This window comes from Botrytis byssoidea (genome assembly GCF_014898295.1).
Source record: "Botrytis byssoidea strain MUCL 94 chromosome Unknown BBYS_015, whole genome shotgun sequence".
Taxonomy (NCBI): domain Eukaryota; kingdom Fungi; phylum Ascomycota; class Leotiomycetes; order Helotiales; family Sclerotiniaceae; genus Botrytis; species Botrytis byssoidea.
Genome location: NW_024065856.1, coordinates 538,692 through 553,898, shown reverse-complemented (window position 1 = coordinate 553,898; position 15,207 = coordinate 538,692). Strand labels below are relative to the sequence as shown.

At 44.2% G+C, this 15,207-nt stretch overlaps 5 protein-coding genes across 5 annotated transcripts; 3 read left to right on the top strand and 2 right to left on the bottom strand.

Annotated features, from left to right (window-relative positions):
- Nucleotides 1-1,770: 1,770 nt before the first annotated feature.
- EAE97_007662 (uncharacterized protein) lies at nt 1,771-2,028 on the bottom strand (the record flags this gene model as incomplete). The annotated part of the gene is made up of 2 exons (XM_038878176.1): nt 1,771-1,940; nt 2,016-2,028. The coding sequence occupies 2 exons, from the start codon at nt 2,026-2,028 to the stop codon at nt 1,771-1,773; spliced, it is 183 nt and encodes a 60-aa protein (XP_038731014.1).
- Nucleotides 2,029-3,380: 1,352 nt separating this feature from the next.
- EAE97_007661 (uncharacterized protein) lies at nt 3,381-5,442 on the bottom strand (the record flags this gene model as incomplete). Its single annotated transcript, XM_038878175.1, has 2 exons — nt 3,381-4,172; nt 4,237-5,442. The coding sequence occupies 2 exons, from the start codon at nt 5,440-5,442 to the stop codon at nt 3,381-3,383; spliced, it is 1,998 nt and encodes a 665-aa protein (XP_038731013.1).
- A 932-nt stretch (nt 5,443-6,374) lies between these two features.
- EAE97_007660 (uncharacterized protein) lies at nt 6,375-7,075 on the top strand (the record flags this gene model as incomplete). Its single annotated transcript, XM_038878174.1, has 4 exons — nt 6,375-6,485; nt 6,585-6,636; nt 6,692-6,897; nt 7,031-7,075. The coding sequence occupies 4 exons, from the start codon at nt 6,375-6,377 to the stop codon at nt 7,073-7,075; spliced, it is 414 nt and encodes a 137-aa protein (XP_038731012.1).
- A 598-nt stretch (nt 7,076-7,673) lies between these two features.
- On the top strand, nt 7,674-11,165 carry EAE97_007659 (uncharacterized protein). The gene is made up of 5 exons (XM_038878173.1): nt 7,674-8,115; nt 8,180-8,469; nt 8,520-8,803; nt 8,852-10,318; nt 10,390-11,165. The coding sequence occupies exons 1-5, from the start codon at nt 7,880-7,882 to the stop codon at nt 10,972-10,974; spliced, it is 2,862 nt and encodes a 953-aa protein (XP_038731011.1). The 5' UTR covers nt 7,674-7,879; the 3' UTR covers nt 10,975-11,165.
- A 1,699-nt stretch (nt 11,166-12,864) lies between these two features.
- On the top strand, nt 12,865-14,782 carry EAE97_007658 (uncharacterized protein; the record flags this gene model as incomplete). The annotated part of the gene is made up of 4 exons (XM_038878172.1): nt 12,865-13,053; nt 13,191-13,238; nt 13,289-13,333; nt 13,445-14,782. 4 exons carry the CDS (start codon nt 12,865-12,867, stop codon nt 14,780-14,782), a joined length of 1,620 nt encoding a protein of 539 aa, XP_038731010.1.
- Between the last annotated feature and the right edge of the window lie 425 nt (nt 14,783-15,207).

The following is a 15,207-nucleotide window of genomic DNA, read 5'->3' as shown; positions in this document are numbered from 1 at the left end:
ACACCGATCTACCATGGGGCTCTCAGCCACTATCCAAGCATGGCCTATGCAGGTGTTTTGCATGTTGTTGCTATGTATAATAATATAATTGTGATATCTTCAGAAAAGACTTATATACGTTAAGCTCAAGATACTTAAACCCCCAGACCCTCTCCCCAATTCGTTTTTGTTTCAGCATTTCCAACTGCATCAAATATCAGATATAAACATCATCCATCCCAACATACTTTCAAACTTATTACTTTACATTTCAAACTCATCTCATACTCACTATCATCGAACATACATAAAACACTCTCCAACACTCATCCGTCAAGTACATCCACCACTATAATATCAATACCAACCAACACCAACAACAACCAACCCCCTTCACCAAAAATGTCTACCGAATCCTTCCCAATCACCAGTATGTGAAATTCCCTGTTCATGAGATCCTTCTTCGGCAGTTATGGCTTATAGGATTCTCCATTCTATCTATACATGTGATGGTTGCTAATCGATACTTTACAGACTCCATCATGGCATTCAGAAGCCACCCAAGAGACAACGATGATGATGACCACTAAATACCTCATTATCTCTTTTGCCCGGTGTATCTACAATGGACTGAATGTTAGTATATCCTCATTTTACTTTCTCTTTTCCCTCCAATCAATTTGGTACTTTGGACAATTTCCCAATGCAGACAATTGAGTACGAAAGTTTCGGATCATCAAGACGAGGCTGGAACCTTGAGCAAGTGCAAAAAGGTCTCAGACTCAAAGCCCTGGTCTTTTATTAGATTCTTAGTGGCCCTGAGTAGATGAAAGCTGCAAGATGTTGCAAGGTCGAAATATGCAGCCGAGGCGGTACACTGCGTCACAGTACTTCTTAGCACTTCTCTACGGAGTACTCTTTTACTGTGACCAGATAAGCGACCCTTGTCACATTCATCAGCCACTTCACGACAAGCAAGTCACAAATGCCCCTTTTCGCAATTGATTGTATAATCGATTGCAATTGGATTCAATTGCAATACATTGTCATCTGTTGCCCCAAAATGCCCTCGTTGCCCCAAAATGTCCTTCCCACTTCATTCCTCTTGGAGAAGAACAAGTGAACAGGGCTAAAGGGGGCATATGGGGCATACGGGACATCAGCGACACAAGGGGACAAGTGTCAAAGAAGCAGAAACTCAAAAGCAAGAAATATTAATTTTGAAGATCTGAAAAACAAATTAAACTAATTAAATCTTATCAATAGATAATCCCGAACTTCACCATGTAGTCAACAATCTCAAAGCCCCCCCCTCAAATTTCGATCACGAGTACAACATCAAATTAAAGATCGTATTAGACATACACCAGGCATTATTACCTCACCGACCTCCCCGACCTCACCCCCACACCGAAACGAAACGCAACGATATCAGATTCGCAAAACCAAAAAATCCCTACTTCCAATAGCCATAGCCCATTTTCAGCCTTGCTCTCGCGACCGAAGTCTTCAATTCTTTCATTTTCACCATCGATATCCCTCCCGTCAGGTTCCCCCTCAGCCCCTCCAGATGGATTGTCTATCTGCACCGCAGACGAACTCAGCACGTACCGAGTACCAAAAATCCACAGCACAATAAACTCCCTGGAGTGGCTCAGCACAACAACATCACATCATCCAACTTTCAGCCCGGACCATGAGACTTAGGCTGCCCTCTCTCCATGCAACTCTCACCAGTCTTCTCACATCCTCGCTTTTCCCCGATGGAGAATAGAAAGAAGAGTGTCATCATTACTCACGATGCGTCGCCGTTAAAATCTCCACCATGCCCAAGATCATGTACGACGGCATATGAAGCATTTCGCGGATGCATTTAGAAATGACTCCTTCCTCGAAATAGACGAGCTGGATCCCTGGGGCTGACATTTTCTCTTGGACCCCGTACTTTTCGTCCTCCAAAACTATGGTCAGGATAAGATGAATGTATCAACGTTATTTTCCTTTGGGCGTTTTTGATTGGGAACACTGGGACTTACTTACTTTAATCATCTTTTCTGGAGTCATCCGGCAGCGAGCGAGCGAGCGAATCGTTTCTTAGAATAATTTCCTTACACCACTCCCCTTTTCCTTTGTTTGTTTGGGTACATCTGGAGCTTGGAAGGACGGATAAACGGTTATAGAATTGGTGGGATACGGATATGGATATGGATAGCGACTCTTACAACGTTAGCTCTCGCGAGCGCCCTCAAAAACTGATTTTGGGTGGACTGTTTTTCTCTCTCTCTTATCTTACGACGACAAAGTTCTGCAGGATGTGTTTCCTTTTCGCTATGTCTTATTAGTTCCCTTCCAAAAGAAGAGTCGCAGGATCAAACGAGAGGATTTATGTATTTATAATAGACATTCCTATCTTGTTATTGTAATGCCCTTTAGGTATTACTGTATATCAATCAAAATCACGTTAATCAAATTTACTGAATGATCGAATTAACCTTATGCTTGATTTTTGGCGATTGAATTATACCATTGCGCAGTGCTAAGAGCATGGAGCGTCTGCCCCTTCATTGTCTCGCCAAATTTCGTGGGGAGTGAAAGGCCTAATTTTTACTTGCATGACAACCGGAATATCTTCTAATGTGATGCAGTAGATTGAATAACTTTCTTGCACACAATTTAATCACATGTTTTAACACATTCACTTTAGCACTGTTCACTTAGCACCATGTATTCCATTACTACCCACCACCCCAACCTCCCATTCACCAAAAGAAGCTCAAGTTTCTTTCTCAAAAATATCAGACCGCAAACTACCTAGGCACTTATCCAAGACAACAGAACTTCTCGTCTTAGAATCACGAGTCGAAGGTCTTACAACCTATACAGGTAATATGTAGAGCTAAATTCCTTAACAGTTTTACCTCACTGTGCTGTTGCACTTTATTTATAAGAATGAAACATCAGGTAGAAAACAATCATATCTCGTATCGTCCTATCAGGAAAAGACGATATCGGAAAAGGTAGATCTTCATGTCATGCAGTAAATTAAGTATATTTATATAATATGATAATAAAGGCCGTCTCGAGATATCTGCTATTTCTCTTTTTGTCCATCTCTTATTTCGTCTCCTTCCTATAAGAAAGTAAAATGTACGACAACCTCCAACTTCCATCAAATACTCTCCTCTCATCCCATCGTCGGCCACCACCAGCAGTGACCGCGATTCGATGACTCTTATGCATTATCCTCTCTTCTGCTCACCTCGTATATTCTTCAAAAATAATACAATATTAAGTACAAGTATGATCCCGCCTTGGTAACATAAAAATGCAAAGAAAATAGGTATCTAGCGTCAGTGCAAAAGTCAAAATGTGCTCCCTCCCAAAACACCCAGCCAAACTCCTCAAGTCGTCCGTCTCAAAGATGTAGGTCCTTGAAACCCTTCCCCTTCCGTATTATGAACATTTTGCATTTCCATATTATTTCCTCCATCCTGAAACTCCTTATTAATAGGTGTCGTTCGTTTTCCCCTTCGCTCGCCAAATCTTTGATCACCTTCTTCGTATTTCCGTTTGAAATTCAAGTAGGTTGGAGGTCGGGGTCGACAAAGTACAGCAATCCAGTTACTGACAAAACTTCCCTGGGTAAATGGACGATGGCGATCTTTCTTGATAAATTTGTGTGAATTGAGATATTCTCTTGTTGTCTCACCTCGACCCATGAGAAAGAAATGATATACCATCAGTGCGGCTGGGTATGGTGTAGCGAGGAGGCCATAAATGAACATTGCAAAGGGGACTCTCCAATGACTTAGCGAGGCACCGAATGAAATATCTTGTTGATCCCCGTAAACAATAATCTGGGCTATACTCGCAGCCAGGAGATATGTTCCAAGAAGTGTACCCGAAGTTACGAATACAAAAAAGTAACGGTAGTTTCGACGCCCGACACAATTATTTAACCAGACACAATGATGATCCTGTGTCTCAATACAATTATCACAAACTCGACAATGGTGTCCTCTAGGCGGTCGCCAAATGTTACAAGTCTTGCAGTATTTCGTAGGCACTTCCATTGCATTTGTACTAGATTGGGCCGATTTGATCATAGTCCAATCATTTTGAGTTGGTGCCAGTCGAAGAGGATCTTCATCCTCCTCCGCTGGAGGCATTGGGTGTAAATTTCGAGGTAGAATCTAGGAGTGTTAGCATTGTCCGATAAATCTTACAGGTGTTGAATGCGTGCTTGCAAGTACTCACCCCGGGATCAGACACAGAAGCATGTATGAAAGAGGACATGCAAATGTAGAAAATGTAGCCGTACACAATAGGTACCGCAGGAGAAACATGGTACCATAAAAACGGGGCTGAGAATACAAAAAACAGGATTGATGGAACTACAACAAACAATCCCGTGGCAATGTTGATGGGTCTGTGCCGCGTATTTTGCAGCCTACCTCCCCAGCAAAATACCGTATTACCGGTGAAATATTGATGGTTTTTACCAAGGCTCGAAGTTTTCATGTTCCTGTTTTGCGCGTCCATGGGAGTAAATCCGGGCGAAGAAGCAGCAGACGAGAGCTTTTCGCGACCTTGATTGCTACGACTTGGACTAGGGCTTCCAGCAGGTCCATCGTTTCTTGTAGGCATCAAAAAGTTGGAATGAAATGACCGTGGAGATTTGGGAGTTGAAGTGCCGTTTTTGTAACCCTTATCAGTGTTCAAACTCAGCCCTTTGGTATTCACGGGACCTTTCTGCAAGGGGCGAACACTATCTGCGAAGCTTCCGGCTGCATGGCCATGCGTAGGACTTGTGTTTGCGGTACCTCTGTCCACTGTTCCTAGCTCTGTCACTTCGGTACCTCGAGATGGTGGCGGAGGTAGATCTGCATCTTCTGTAATGATTTGCTGAGGTATAGTAAAATTCGAATGTACGCTCTGCCTCACACTACCTCCATCCAAAGACCCATCTTCACCAAACCCTTGCTGTGTAAGTGTAACTGGTCGAGATCCTCCACGTTGCGCTTGGAGTCTTTGGGAACTCATCGGGCGAAAGAAAGCATGGGCACTTAAAGATGGTACGTGAGTCTTGCTTGTAGAGCTTGGGCGTTGTCCTAACGTGCTCCCTCGTTGCGCCATTATTCCTGGAATATAGCCTCTTCGAGCTGGGGCAGCTTGTCCAAATGTTCCTCTGGAAGAAACAGCCGTGACTCCTGTGCCCGGCCTCGAGGTTCCATCTTCAGTCTGTATGCTATGGCGCTGGCTTAATCGCTGACTATGCGAAACTGGGCCGAAAAAGGTATCTGTATTATCTCCATCTTCGGAAGCTATATCAGTCATTCGCGATGATAAAACGCTCGCTCCATCTCCTATTTCTGAAGGCGCAAGATGTAGGTTGGGAAAGGTGTGATTGTCGTTATCTGTGGAATGAGGGAATTTGGACGAAGAATTGTCCCGGGAAGCCATTTCGTATATCAAAATCGATCCTCCAAAATAATTCTTCGATCTCTCATATCAACACGAATAATAGTAGTTGGTCGCGCAATAATGGAAGTGAAGGTCGTGTGCCGTGAGCCAGTTCGAAAGTTGGCGAGAAGCGCTTGGAGAATTAATTTTGTTAAATATCTACTCTGCCTGTGTGTGACGGTATTGAGGATTATAAAAAGGTGGATTCCAAGATAAAAAGTACTAGGTAGGGAATAGAAAGGTAAAAGAGGTAATTTTAAGGAGAGTGAGAATTGGATCTTAAGTTTAGATCTTAATAGTAGGGTTCAAGCATTACATACTGCTGCAGTGTAAAGGACTAAAGTGAGGCGCGAAGAAGAAAATAATTAAAGTTACAATTTACAAGGAGTGTAGAGTGCGGGAGTAGAATGCTCTCGAGTTGGAAGAAGGTTTGTAATACTCCTACCGGTCGCCGTTGTGCTGTTTTGGGAAAGAGAGGGAGGGGTCCAAGCGTTGGGAGGGATTGAGAGTGAAGTCTGCTCTTGCTTTGAAGCTCGAGATGAGAGATGAGAGATGGGAAATAGCTGATATCAATTGGGAAATGAAGATTCATGGACCATTTGGGAAAAGGGTGATGTGTACCTGGGACCTATCTAGGAACCTATGAACCTACGAACCTATCCTAGTAGCCAGTCCATTAGAACATCCTCTTGACAATTTTTCTGTTTCTGCAAAGAAACATTCACTCCCAACAAGCTTCAATTGTAGAAAAGTTGTGTACATTGGGCGCCTCCACCAATCAAACATTGCATATTCACGTCCACCAACACGTGACGCTGGTGACATAATCCGTGAACATCTTCCGCCAAAACATCTTGGAAATCGCATCGTACCATTTCTAGGATAGATTATTGCTCACCCGCGATACAACATCAAACCCACTATTGTCCAAAATGTCCGCACAAGCAGCAGCAAGAGTCGGCGCACAAGCAGCCAAGTCTGCAGCAAAATCTGCAGATGGCCATGTTCTTAACAAGGGCGCAAAGAGAGATCCCGAACTCTACGTGAGTGAAACTACAAAGCGCATCTGGCTTCACTGTAGTCCTATTTGTCCTCCGCTTTAGATGTACCCCGAAGATTTGACTAATCCACATTTTGCGCAGGTTCTCTTCGGTGTCATGGCCGGTGCCTTTGGTTTGGCCGGCTACTACTTCGGTGAGATCATTTTCTTCGACCGGTACTGAGCATTTCAATTGACTTGTGTTATTAGGTGGTAAACCCACTTCAGCTACCTCAGAAGCTAAAGTAAACGTCGCTCCTGGTACCATGCCATGGCAGACTGAGAGCTCCAGAGGCGATGCCGCCAGACAGGACTTCAAATACCAATACCACCCAGCCGGTGACTCAAGAAACCCACCAAAAGACGCACCCAGCGCATTGCACAGCGTCATTGTTCCCAATGTTAACTTGCCAAAGGTAGGTTTCTTCCCCTATGTATCCAGCTCACAGAATACCAAGGATCGTATACTCCTGTTCATATACGTGTGCCATTGCCAGCGTCTCCTAGGTTCTCACATGCTATATATCTATACTAACATACCGTCTCCAGGAGCTACACGAGAAATACAACAAGTGGGGCAAGGACGGATATTAGATCAGAGGAACAAACACAGCTTGTGGTGGGGGTGGTTGCAAGACTAGACAGAGTTGTACATAAGCGGAAGAGGTTATTTGCTGCATTGAACTCTCATTGTTAGACTTGGGGACAACTTTCTGATTCGCGTAATCGCTTAGATGGAACTTTCGTGAAATGTCAAAATCTTTCCAAAGCAATTTGTGCGTAGACAACTAACACATGATTCTATGTCCCATGCCTATTGACGATCAGTAGAATTCATGGTTGCGAAGATTGTTACATCAAGCATTCACATCACTAGGGATACACCTGGGTATAATATATAAAGTTCAGCCTTACGAAGAAGTTCCACCAAATGTTTTACAATAGCTCTGGCACAATGTGTAAGGATTTTCTAAAGTATTTCTTGATAGTTGTGTATGTACAGAAGCTAGTTGTTGTTTATATAAAAAAGCGTATCCATCTTATGGGAACTCACATGTTCGAAATTTAGACAAATTGTAAGATTGGAGAGGTAGAGGCTGAAAATTTGATTGATTGATTGGTGAAGTTTATTAATAGAAAAGGCTACAACTCGCGTCACTCTAAACCATACCTGGCCCTTTCCAAAAAGTTCCCCCTTACGACTTACTTCTCAATATTAACAGGCGACTTGTCCTCCAAACCTCGATGCCGTACTTTTAATCCTTTACCATTTATTTTTCTTTACACTCCTTCCGGCAACACATCAATTCGAGCTTGCTGGTTTAATTCTTTGGGAATTTGGGCTTTTAGAAGCTCCCTGGATCTACAGAGCTTCTCGATTTTCATCTGAAATACACTATGGCACGTACTGGAAAATCCGTGCACGCAGATGTCGCAAAGGGCTCGAGGAGCCCTTCAAGGCAACCTGCTACCAAGAAATCAACAGATTATACCTCTGAAGGGGTTAAAGATCAAGATGTCTTCCTCCTTCCTGGCTCCGATTTTCAGGTCATGACCGTCCTGACACTGTTGGGTGCTATCGTCAGACTTTTCCGCATCTATCAACCAAGCAGTGTGGTATTTGATGAAGTCCAGTAAGTTGTCATGGTGCAATTGGTTTTTGGCCCTAAGAATAAGCACTTACTTTTATTATTACAGCTTTGGAGGTTTCGCCTCGAAATACATAAAGGGTAAATTCTTTATGGACGTACATCCTCCTTTGGCTAAACTATTGATTACACTTGCGGGATACTTGGCTGGATTTGACGGAGAATTTGACTTCAAAGATATCGGAAAGGATTATGTGGAACCAGGTGTACCATATGTTGCTATGCGATTATTACCAGCTATCTGCGGAATCCTCTTGGTTCCTACTATGTTCCTAACTCTCAAGGCCGCAGGTTGCAGAACCATGACAGCTGCTATGGGAGCTGGATTCATTATATTTGGTGAGGCAAATTCTGCATCTTGCTTTCAAGAGCTGGGCTAACATCTTCAGAAAATGGATTACTTACCCAAGCACGTCTGATTCTCCTCGATTCTCCTCTCATGATCATGACAGCCACGACAGCGCTTGCATTTACATCTTTTACAAACCAACATGAACAGGGACCTACGAAAGCATTTGGACTTAGCTGGTGGTTTTGGTTGGTTATGACGGGTTTTGGTTTGGGAGCCACCGCCAGTGTCAAATGGGTTGGACTTTTCACAATTGCTTGGGTCGGTAGTCTTACTGTATTGCAACTGTGGGTTTTGCTTGGAGATGCAAAAACTGTCACACCGGTAAGAGCCCTTCATTCTAATAAGATTTTCAAATATTGACAAGTACAGCGCATTTTCGCCAAGCACCTCGTTGCACGAATCTTTTGTCTTATTATCATTCCCCTTACATTCTATATGGCCATGTTTGGTATCCACTTCCTATGTCTAGTTAACCCAGGAGACGGCGATGGATTCATGAGCTCTGAGTTCCAAGCAACTCTTAATTCGAAGTCCATGCAAGATGTTCCCGTAGATGTTGCTTTTGGAAGTCGAGTTAGCATCAGGCACCACAACACCCAAGGAGGATATCTACACTCTCACAATCTTATGTATCCAACTGGTAGCAAGCAACAGCAAATCACATTGTACCCCCACAAAGACGAGAACAATATCTGGCTCTTGGAGAACCAGACTCAACCACTTGATATCAACGGACAACCAATCAACGGATCATTGGCCTGGGACGCTTTACCTGAACCAAAGCTCATTCAAGACGGTGATGTCCTCAAGCTATACCATCAACCTACACATCGTCGCCTCCATTCTCATGATGTTCGCCCGCCAGTTACCGAGGCAGATTGGCAAAACGAGGTGTCCGCTTATGGTTACGAAGGATTCGAAGGCGATGCTAACGACTTCTTCCGTGTCGAGATCATCAAGAAAATGTCCGACGGAGAATTGGCTAAGACTCGCTTACGAACAATTCAGACCAAGTTTAGACTTGTTCATATCATGACTGGCTGTGTTTTGTTCTCACACAAAGTCAAGCTTCCTGAGTGGGCGTCCGAACAGCAAGAAGTCACATGCGCCAAGGGAGGAACTCTTCCCAACAGTGTTTGGTATGTTGAGCAAAATGAGCATCCTCAACTGGGAGCAGACGCGGAGAAAGTCAACTACAGGAATCCAGGGTTCTTTGGCAAATTCTGGGAGCTCAACAAAGTCATGTGGCACACAAATGCTGGTTTGGTTGAATCCCATGCTTGGGACTCTCGTCCTGATTCTTGGCCTATTCTCAGACGTGGTATCAATTTCTGGGGAAAAGACAATCGTCAAATTTACCTCATTGGTAACCCTGTAATTTGGTGGAGCTCGACATTGGCTGTTGTTTTATTCGTAGCCTTTAAAGGACTTGCCGTTCTCCGTTGGCAAAGAGGGTTCAGAGATTACGATAACCCAGTTTTCAAGCGATTCGACTACGAAATTGGAACATCTGTTCTTGGGTGGGCTTTCCATTATTTCCCATTCTACCTGATGCAGCGTCAGCTTTTCCTTCACCACTACTTCCCCGCACTTTATTTCGCCATAATCGCGTTGTGTCAGATCTTTGACTTTATCACTGCCCGTGTTCCTGGTATCGGTCTGCGCGAACGCCCATTCATTGGAAGGATTGGCGCTGTCATTTTCCTAACCCTTAGCATGGTTGTCTTTGCTCTCTACTCTCCATTGGCATACGGCAATCCATGGACACAATCGGCCTGCAAGCAAGTCAAGCTTTTTGAAAAGTGGGACTGGGACTGCAATACCTTCTTGAACAATGTAAGTTCAATTTCATTTTAGTCATGACTTTTTCTTGTTTGTCACGTCAGAACATGCACTAATGTTCTTAGTACTCTGACTATGGAACTCAATCTATCAATGCAAACGCCGACGTCCACAAGACAGATTCGCCATTGATCCCAACCAATGCTGCTGAAATCCCAGCACAGGCTGGGGCTGGCGAGCAGAAACCCCTTGTAGAACAAGAGAACGTCTCAGGAGCACCAGAAGGCAAACCAGAAGGCTTGGTCTCTCCACCGCCAGCCGCCCCTGTCGCTAGTCATAGCATTGTTTCTCGTGAGGAGAAAGTTGAATATAGAGATCAAGACGGTAATATCCTTGATCCTGAGGCAGTAAAGTCTCTCGAAGGAAAAGTCAGCTTCAAGACCAGATATGAAACCAGGACCCGTATGGTTGATGCCCAAGGCAATGAGATCAACCCACCTGAGGATGATGCAGTTGGAGTCGCACCACCTCATCCAGACGTTGAAGGTTCTGACCCTCAAACTGTCGGCAAAGCAGAGCCAGATGTTCAGGAAAAGCCATTGGCACAACCTGACGTGCAAGCTGATGAGAGCAAGGAGCAAAGCATTGAGAAATCTGATGGCGGAGCTGCTAAACCGGCTAGTGAAGGGAACGAGGCGACTGCAGCTTAGGGGTTTCATTTCTTTTGTCATGTCTAGAAATCAGAGGAGACAGTACGGAAAATATTCGGCCCAATGGCCCTTGTAACATAGAACACATGTGACAGCAATTCTATTAATCTAAGATGAAAAAATTGTGCACCAGGTACCTTACAAAAATTGGTTGAAATCGTGATCTCGTTCATAAACAAGGTTCGGCTTGATTGGAATATGCTACTCGTATCGAATAATCTATGCATGCTGATAAGTCAGGCCCATTTCTGCAAGAGCCAGATTGAAGGCACATTTCTCTGCATTGCGACTTTGCAAGCTGGCCAAGTTTTCGGATTTAACATCCTCAAGAAGAAGAAAAGTTACATCAAGCCAGGGGCCAATCCCACTTTCATGAACGGGGGGTACTACAGTCTACAGAGTATACTAATTGCCCTCTTTAGCTTACCAATGTTTCCACCAATTGATGGAGGAAATGTCGAAGAAGATGCTTACACAGCAAACGACGAGTATCGTAATAAGTGAATCTCTATTTCTTTCAATAGTTTCTAGTTTCACGAGTACACAGACACTTCTGTGAGGGAACACAGATGCCAAGTTATGTTGATCTTTGGTATTTCTTCGGAGATTTTCAAGACTCAGCTGAACAAATACCGGCATCCCCGTACCCCGACTCCATCTTGTGGCCTCCCCTGTACGTAATCACGAGATCACGCAGCAATATGGCTCGCAACTTTGATTATATTTTTTCGGCCAAAGTACTTTCGTATACGGAGTAGTACTCAGCCACCTGGACACCTAGTAGTAGGTAGTTACTAGTTACACGCACGTGTTACAGATTACGATATGCACGATTACAACATAAATGCCGAGGGACTTTCTAGAATTTTATTTGACTCTTGAAGGTGTCTCTAGTTATAATCTAGCTACTTAGTCCTACTTCACATGTAAACTCAAAATGATCGGACTGCGCTGCATTCGTTACAATTGAATCATTCAAGCAATGGAGCTAGCCGTGGAGTGATCGATCCGGACGGAACTGTCCTGTCGCGTTACTCGCGTAGAATTAGAATCCATCTGATCGGTTGCGGTTGTTCTTTGACTTCCAGGTTGTTACAGTGCCGACAGCAAGCAGCCAGCTTACTTTGGAATCCATCCACATCGATTTTCATTTTCTTCAGCCATCGGATATGCATCCCAAAACGTATAGGGAAGTATATCGAGCTTCCTAATTCGGATTTTGAATTCGTACCCAGGTCACTTTACGCGTAAAAGTCTTCCGGACTCACGAGCTTTTCGCTTTTGCTAGAGCACTTTTCCACACGTGTGATTCCTTACTGGCTACAAAGTCCACGTTCGCACAACGTCGTGATTGCCCCTGGTCAATTCCAAATTGACCATTCATATAGTCCAAATGTCACTGCGTCAAAAATGTGTGATGGTAACCTCGATTTATTGGGGCGTTTGCTATCTAATCCACCAGCCTGCCGCCGATCCTATCTACACCGAGACTTATGGACCTGAAAGGTATTCTAGTGACCGTTTGGAAGACCTAAATTTGTATTTTTGTACACTCACCCATGAACAGACCAGATGTTGCACTAAACCCTCCCTTCCCCCAACTTTATTAAACTGGGCCACATATAGAGTATGTCTATCTATCATCAAAAGCTAGGTCGATCGTTGAGGTACAAATAAGCACGCCTCCCTTCTGAATATCAGCCAATCTTCATGCAGTCGATCGATTGCTGATTGCTATTCACATCATATCCTATTTGGATTCGGTGATTCAAGGAGGCTTTTCTTTCCTCCTCTTCGTTCTTTATTGCACTCCGAGTTCACCTTTCTGGGTTCCAATATCTCAGTCTTCTTTTTCAGATCCAACATTCGATCTGGGATCTCAAAGCAACAATGGCTTGGTCAATATCCTCGTTACTTGGATTATTGACGGGGAGTAGCGTAGTTAGCGCTTCGTACGCGCCAACCTCTGTGACATGCCCTTCAGGGGTATCGCTTGTTAGACCTGCAAATGGTCTTTCAGACAATGAGGAATCCTACAGAGTATCGAGAAAAGCTGTTGCGGATGTCGCTTTGAAAACGGTACGGAATATCATTATCTTTTTGATTCACCTAAGCCTAGGACTGGTTCCACTTGCTATGTTTTAGGCGAGAGGAGATTACGAGTCCCTATTTCTTTCTCTTGGCTCAAAATAAAACTTTGACTGATTTATGTATAGTGGCTGGAGAAAACAAACTCGGGATTTGGTACCGATGATTTGCCAACGGTATGTATATCTGTCTCGGTCTCATTTCTTCGGTGACTAATATTATTCAGATCGCGCTTACCCACAGTGGTGGGGGCTACCGATCTCTCCTGTCGGTCAGTAATTTTCATGAAAAGACATTCTTTAGAATTGCGGCGTTCCATGCGTCGTCGAAATATCTCCTAGACCATCTTTCCCAAGCAGTCCAATACTAACTATTCCAAAAGAGCGCCGGTGTAGTTCAAGGTCTTGATGCACGGGACAGTGATGTTTCTACTAGCGGTCTCTACCAAGCTATCACATACCAAGCAGGTCTTTCGGGTGGATCATGGTTCCTTTCATCCCTTGCCGGAAACAACTATCCAACAGTCTCATGGTTGCGAGATAATCTCTGGGAAACGGCATTTCAAGAATCACTCTTCGACCCTGATGGATTGCTATTCGTCGTAGCGTACGCCAAAATCGTCGGAGAACTTCTGGAAAAAGATGCTGCAGGCTTCCACACTACTCTCAGTGATCCATGGGGGAGACTTTTGAGCTATCAATTGCTCGCAAATGATGGCGAATCAACCACTTTCTCATCAGTCGCCACACTTTCCAATTTCACCTCACATGCAGTCCCATTTCCAATCATTACCAGTAGGGGAGTGAAGACATGGCTAGGCCAATGCGAGCCCGGTCCTAATGCTACAATGTATGAGTTCTCTCCATATGAATTTGGATCCTGGGATGCCGACGTGTCTGCTTTCACGCCAACTGAATATCTTGGCACTACTCTGAAAAATGGTGTGCCAACTGGGACATGTACCACGAATTACGATAACTTGGGCTATATCCTAGGAACCTCAAGTAGTTTGTTCAACGAGGCGTGTCTCAGCGTTCCAGCACCCGTCAATGGTTCTTCAAATGCAATTGAAGGCATCTCTGCATTTCTTGACGGCGTGCACGAGGTAACCACCGAAGATTTATATGCTATCTATAAAAATCCCTTTTACGAATACGACTCATCCTCGGGCGTGGTTAACACTGCAAACAACGTTCCAGCCCAGGACACATTAAGTTTAGTCGATGGTGGAGAAGCCTTGCAAAACAACCCCATCTTCCCGTTCCTGCAGCCAGACAGAAACATATCTGCTATTATTGTGAATGATAACAGTGCAGACGATGCAAACAACTGGCCCAACGGATCCGAAATTCTTACCACATACGTACAGTCGCTGTCAGCTGGTCTCACGCGCATGCCTGTCATTCCTTCCGTCGAGACTTTTGTTGCCAAGGGCTACAACAAGCGAGCTACATTCTTTGGCTGCGGTGATACAAGCAAAATAACAATCGTTTACCTCCCAAATGCACCATACACGTTCGCTAGTAATGTCCCGACTGCCCAATTGATCTATCCAGCGGCCACTTCCGCGGGAGTCATCGCAAACGGTGTGGAAGTTGCAACTCAGGGCAATGATACCGAATGGCCTACTTGTTTAGGTTGTGCGTTTATGGAGAAGACCGGACAAGCCCTTCCAAGCGAATGTACGGCTTGTTTCACAAAGTATTGTTATTACAGTTGAGATTGGTGATACCCTTATTGATATTTTGACGGCGAGAAAGCTGGACTTTGTATATAGTATGTTGTTGGAGTAGCGTCGGAAGAGGGGAGGAAGAATCATATTCGATATCTCTATATCTGAGGCTATGTAGCTCGTTATCAAGAGAGATATAGATTTTTGTAATGTCTATCATAAATTAGATACTTATTCTGACCATACTCTGATAGCTCTGTTGAGTATCATCTTGCTGTCTTCCGTCTCGATCTTCTGTTTTCTTTAGGTTTTCGCCATTGTATTTCCTCAACAGCAACGTGGACTGGGATCATAATTCGTCTGGCAAAAGGGAATGCTTTCGTGGTTCCACCCCACCTTTGTTCCTCACACTTGAGTCTTACTCACAACGCCGATATCTTCATGTCAGCATGAACTCCACCTCAACAATGTTG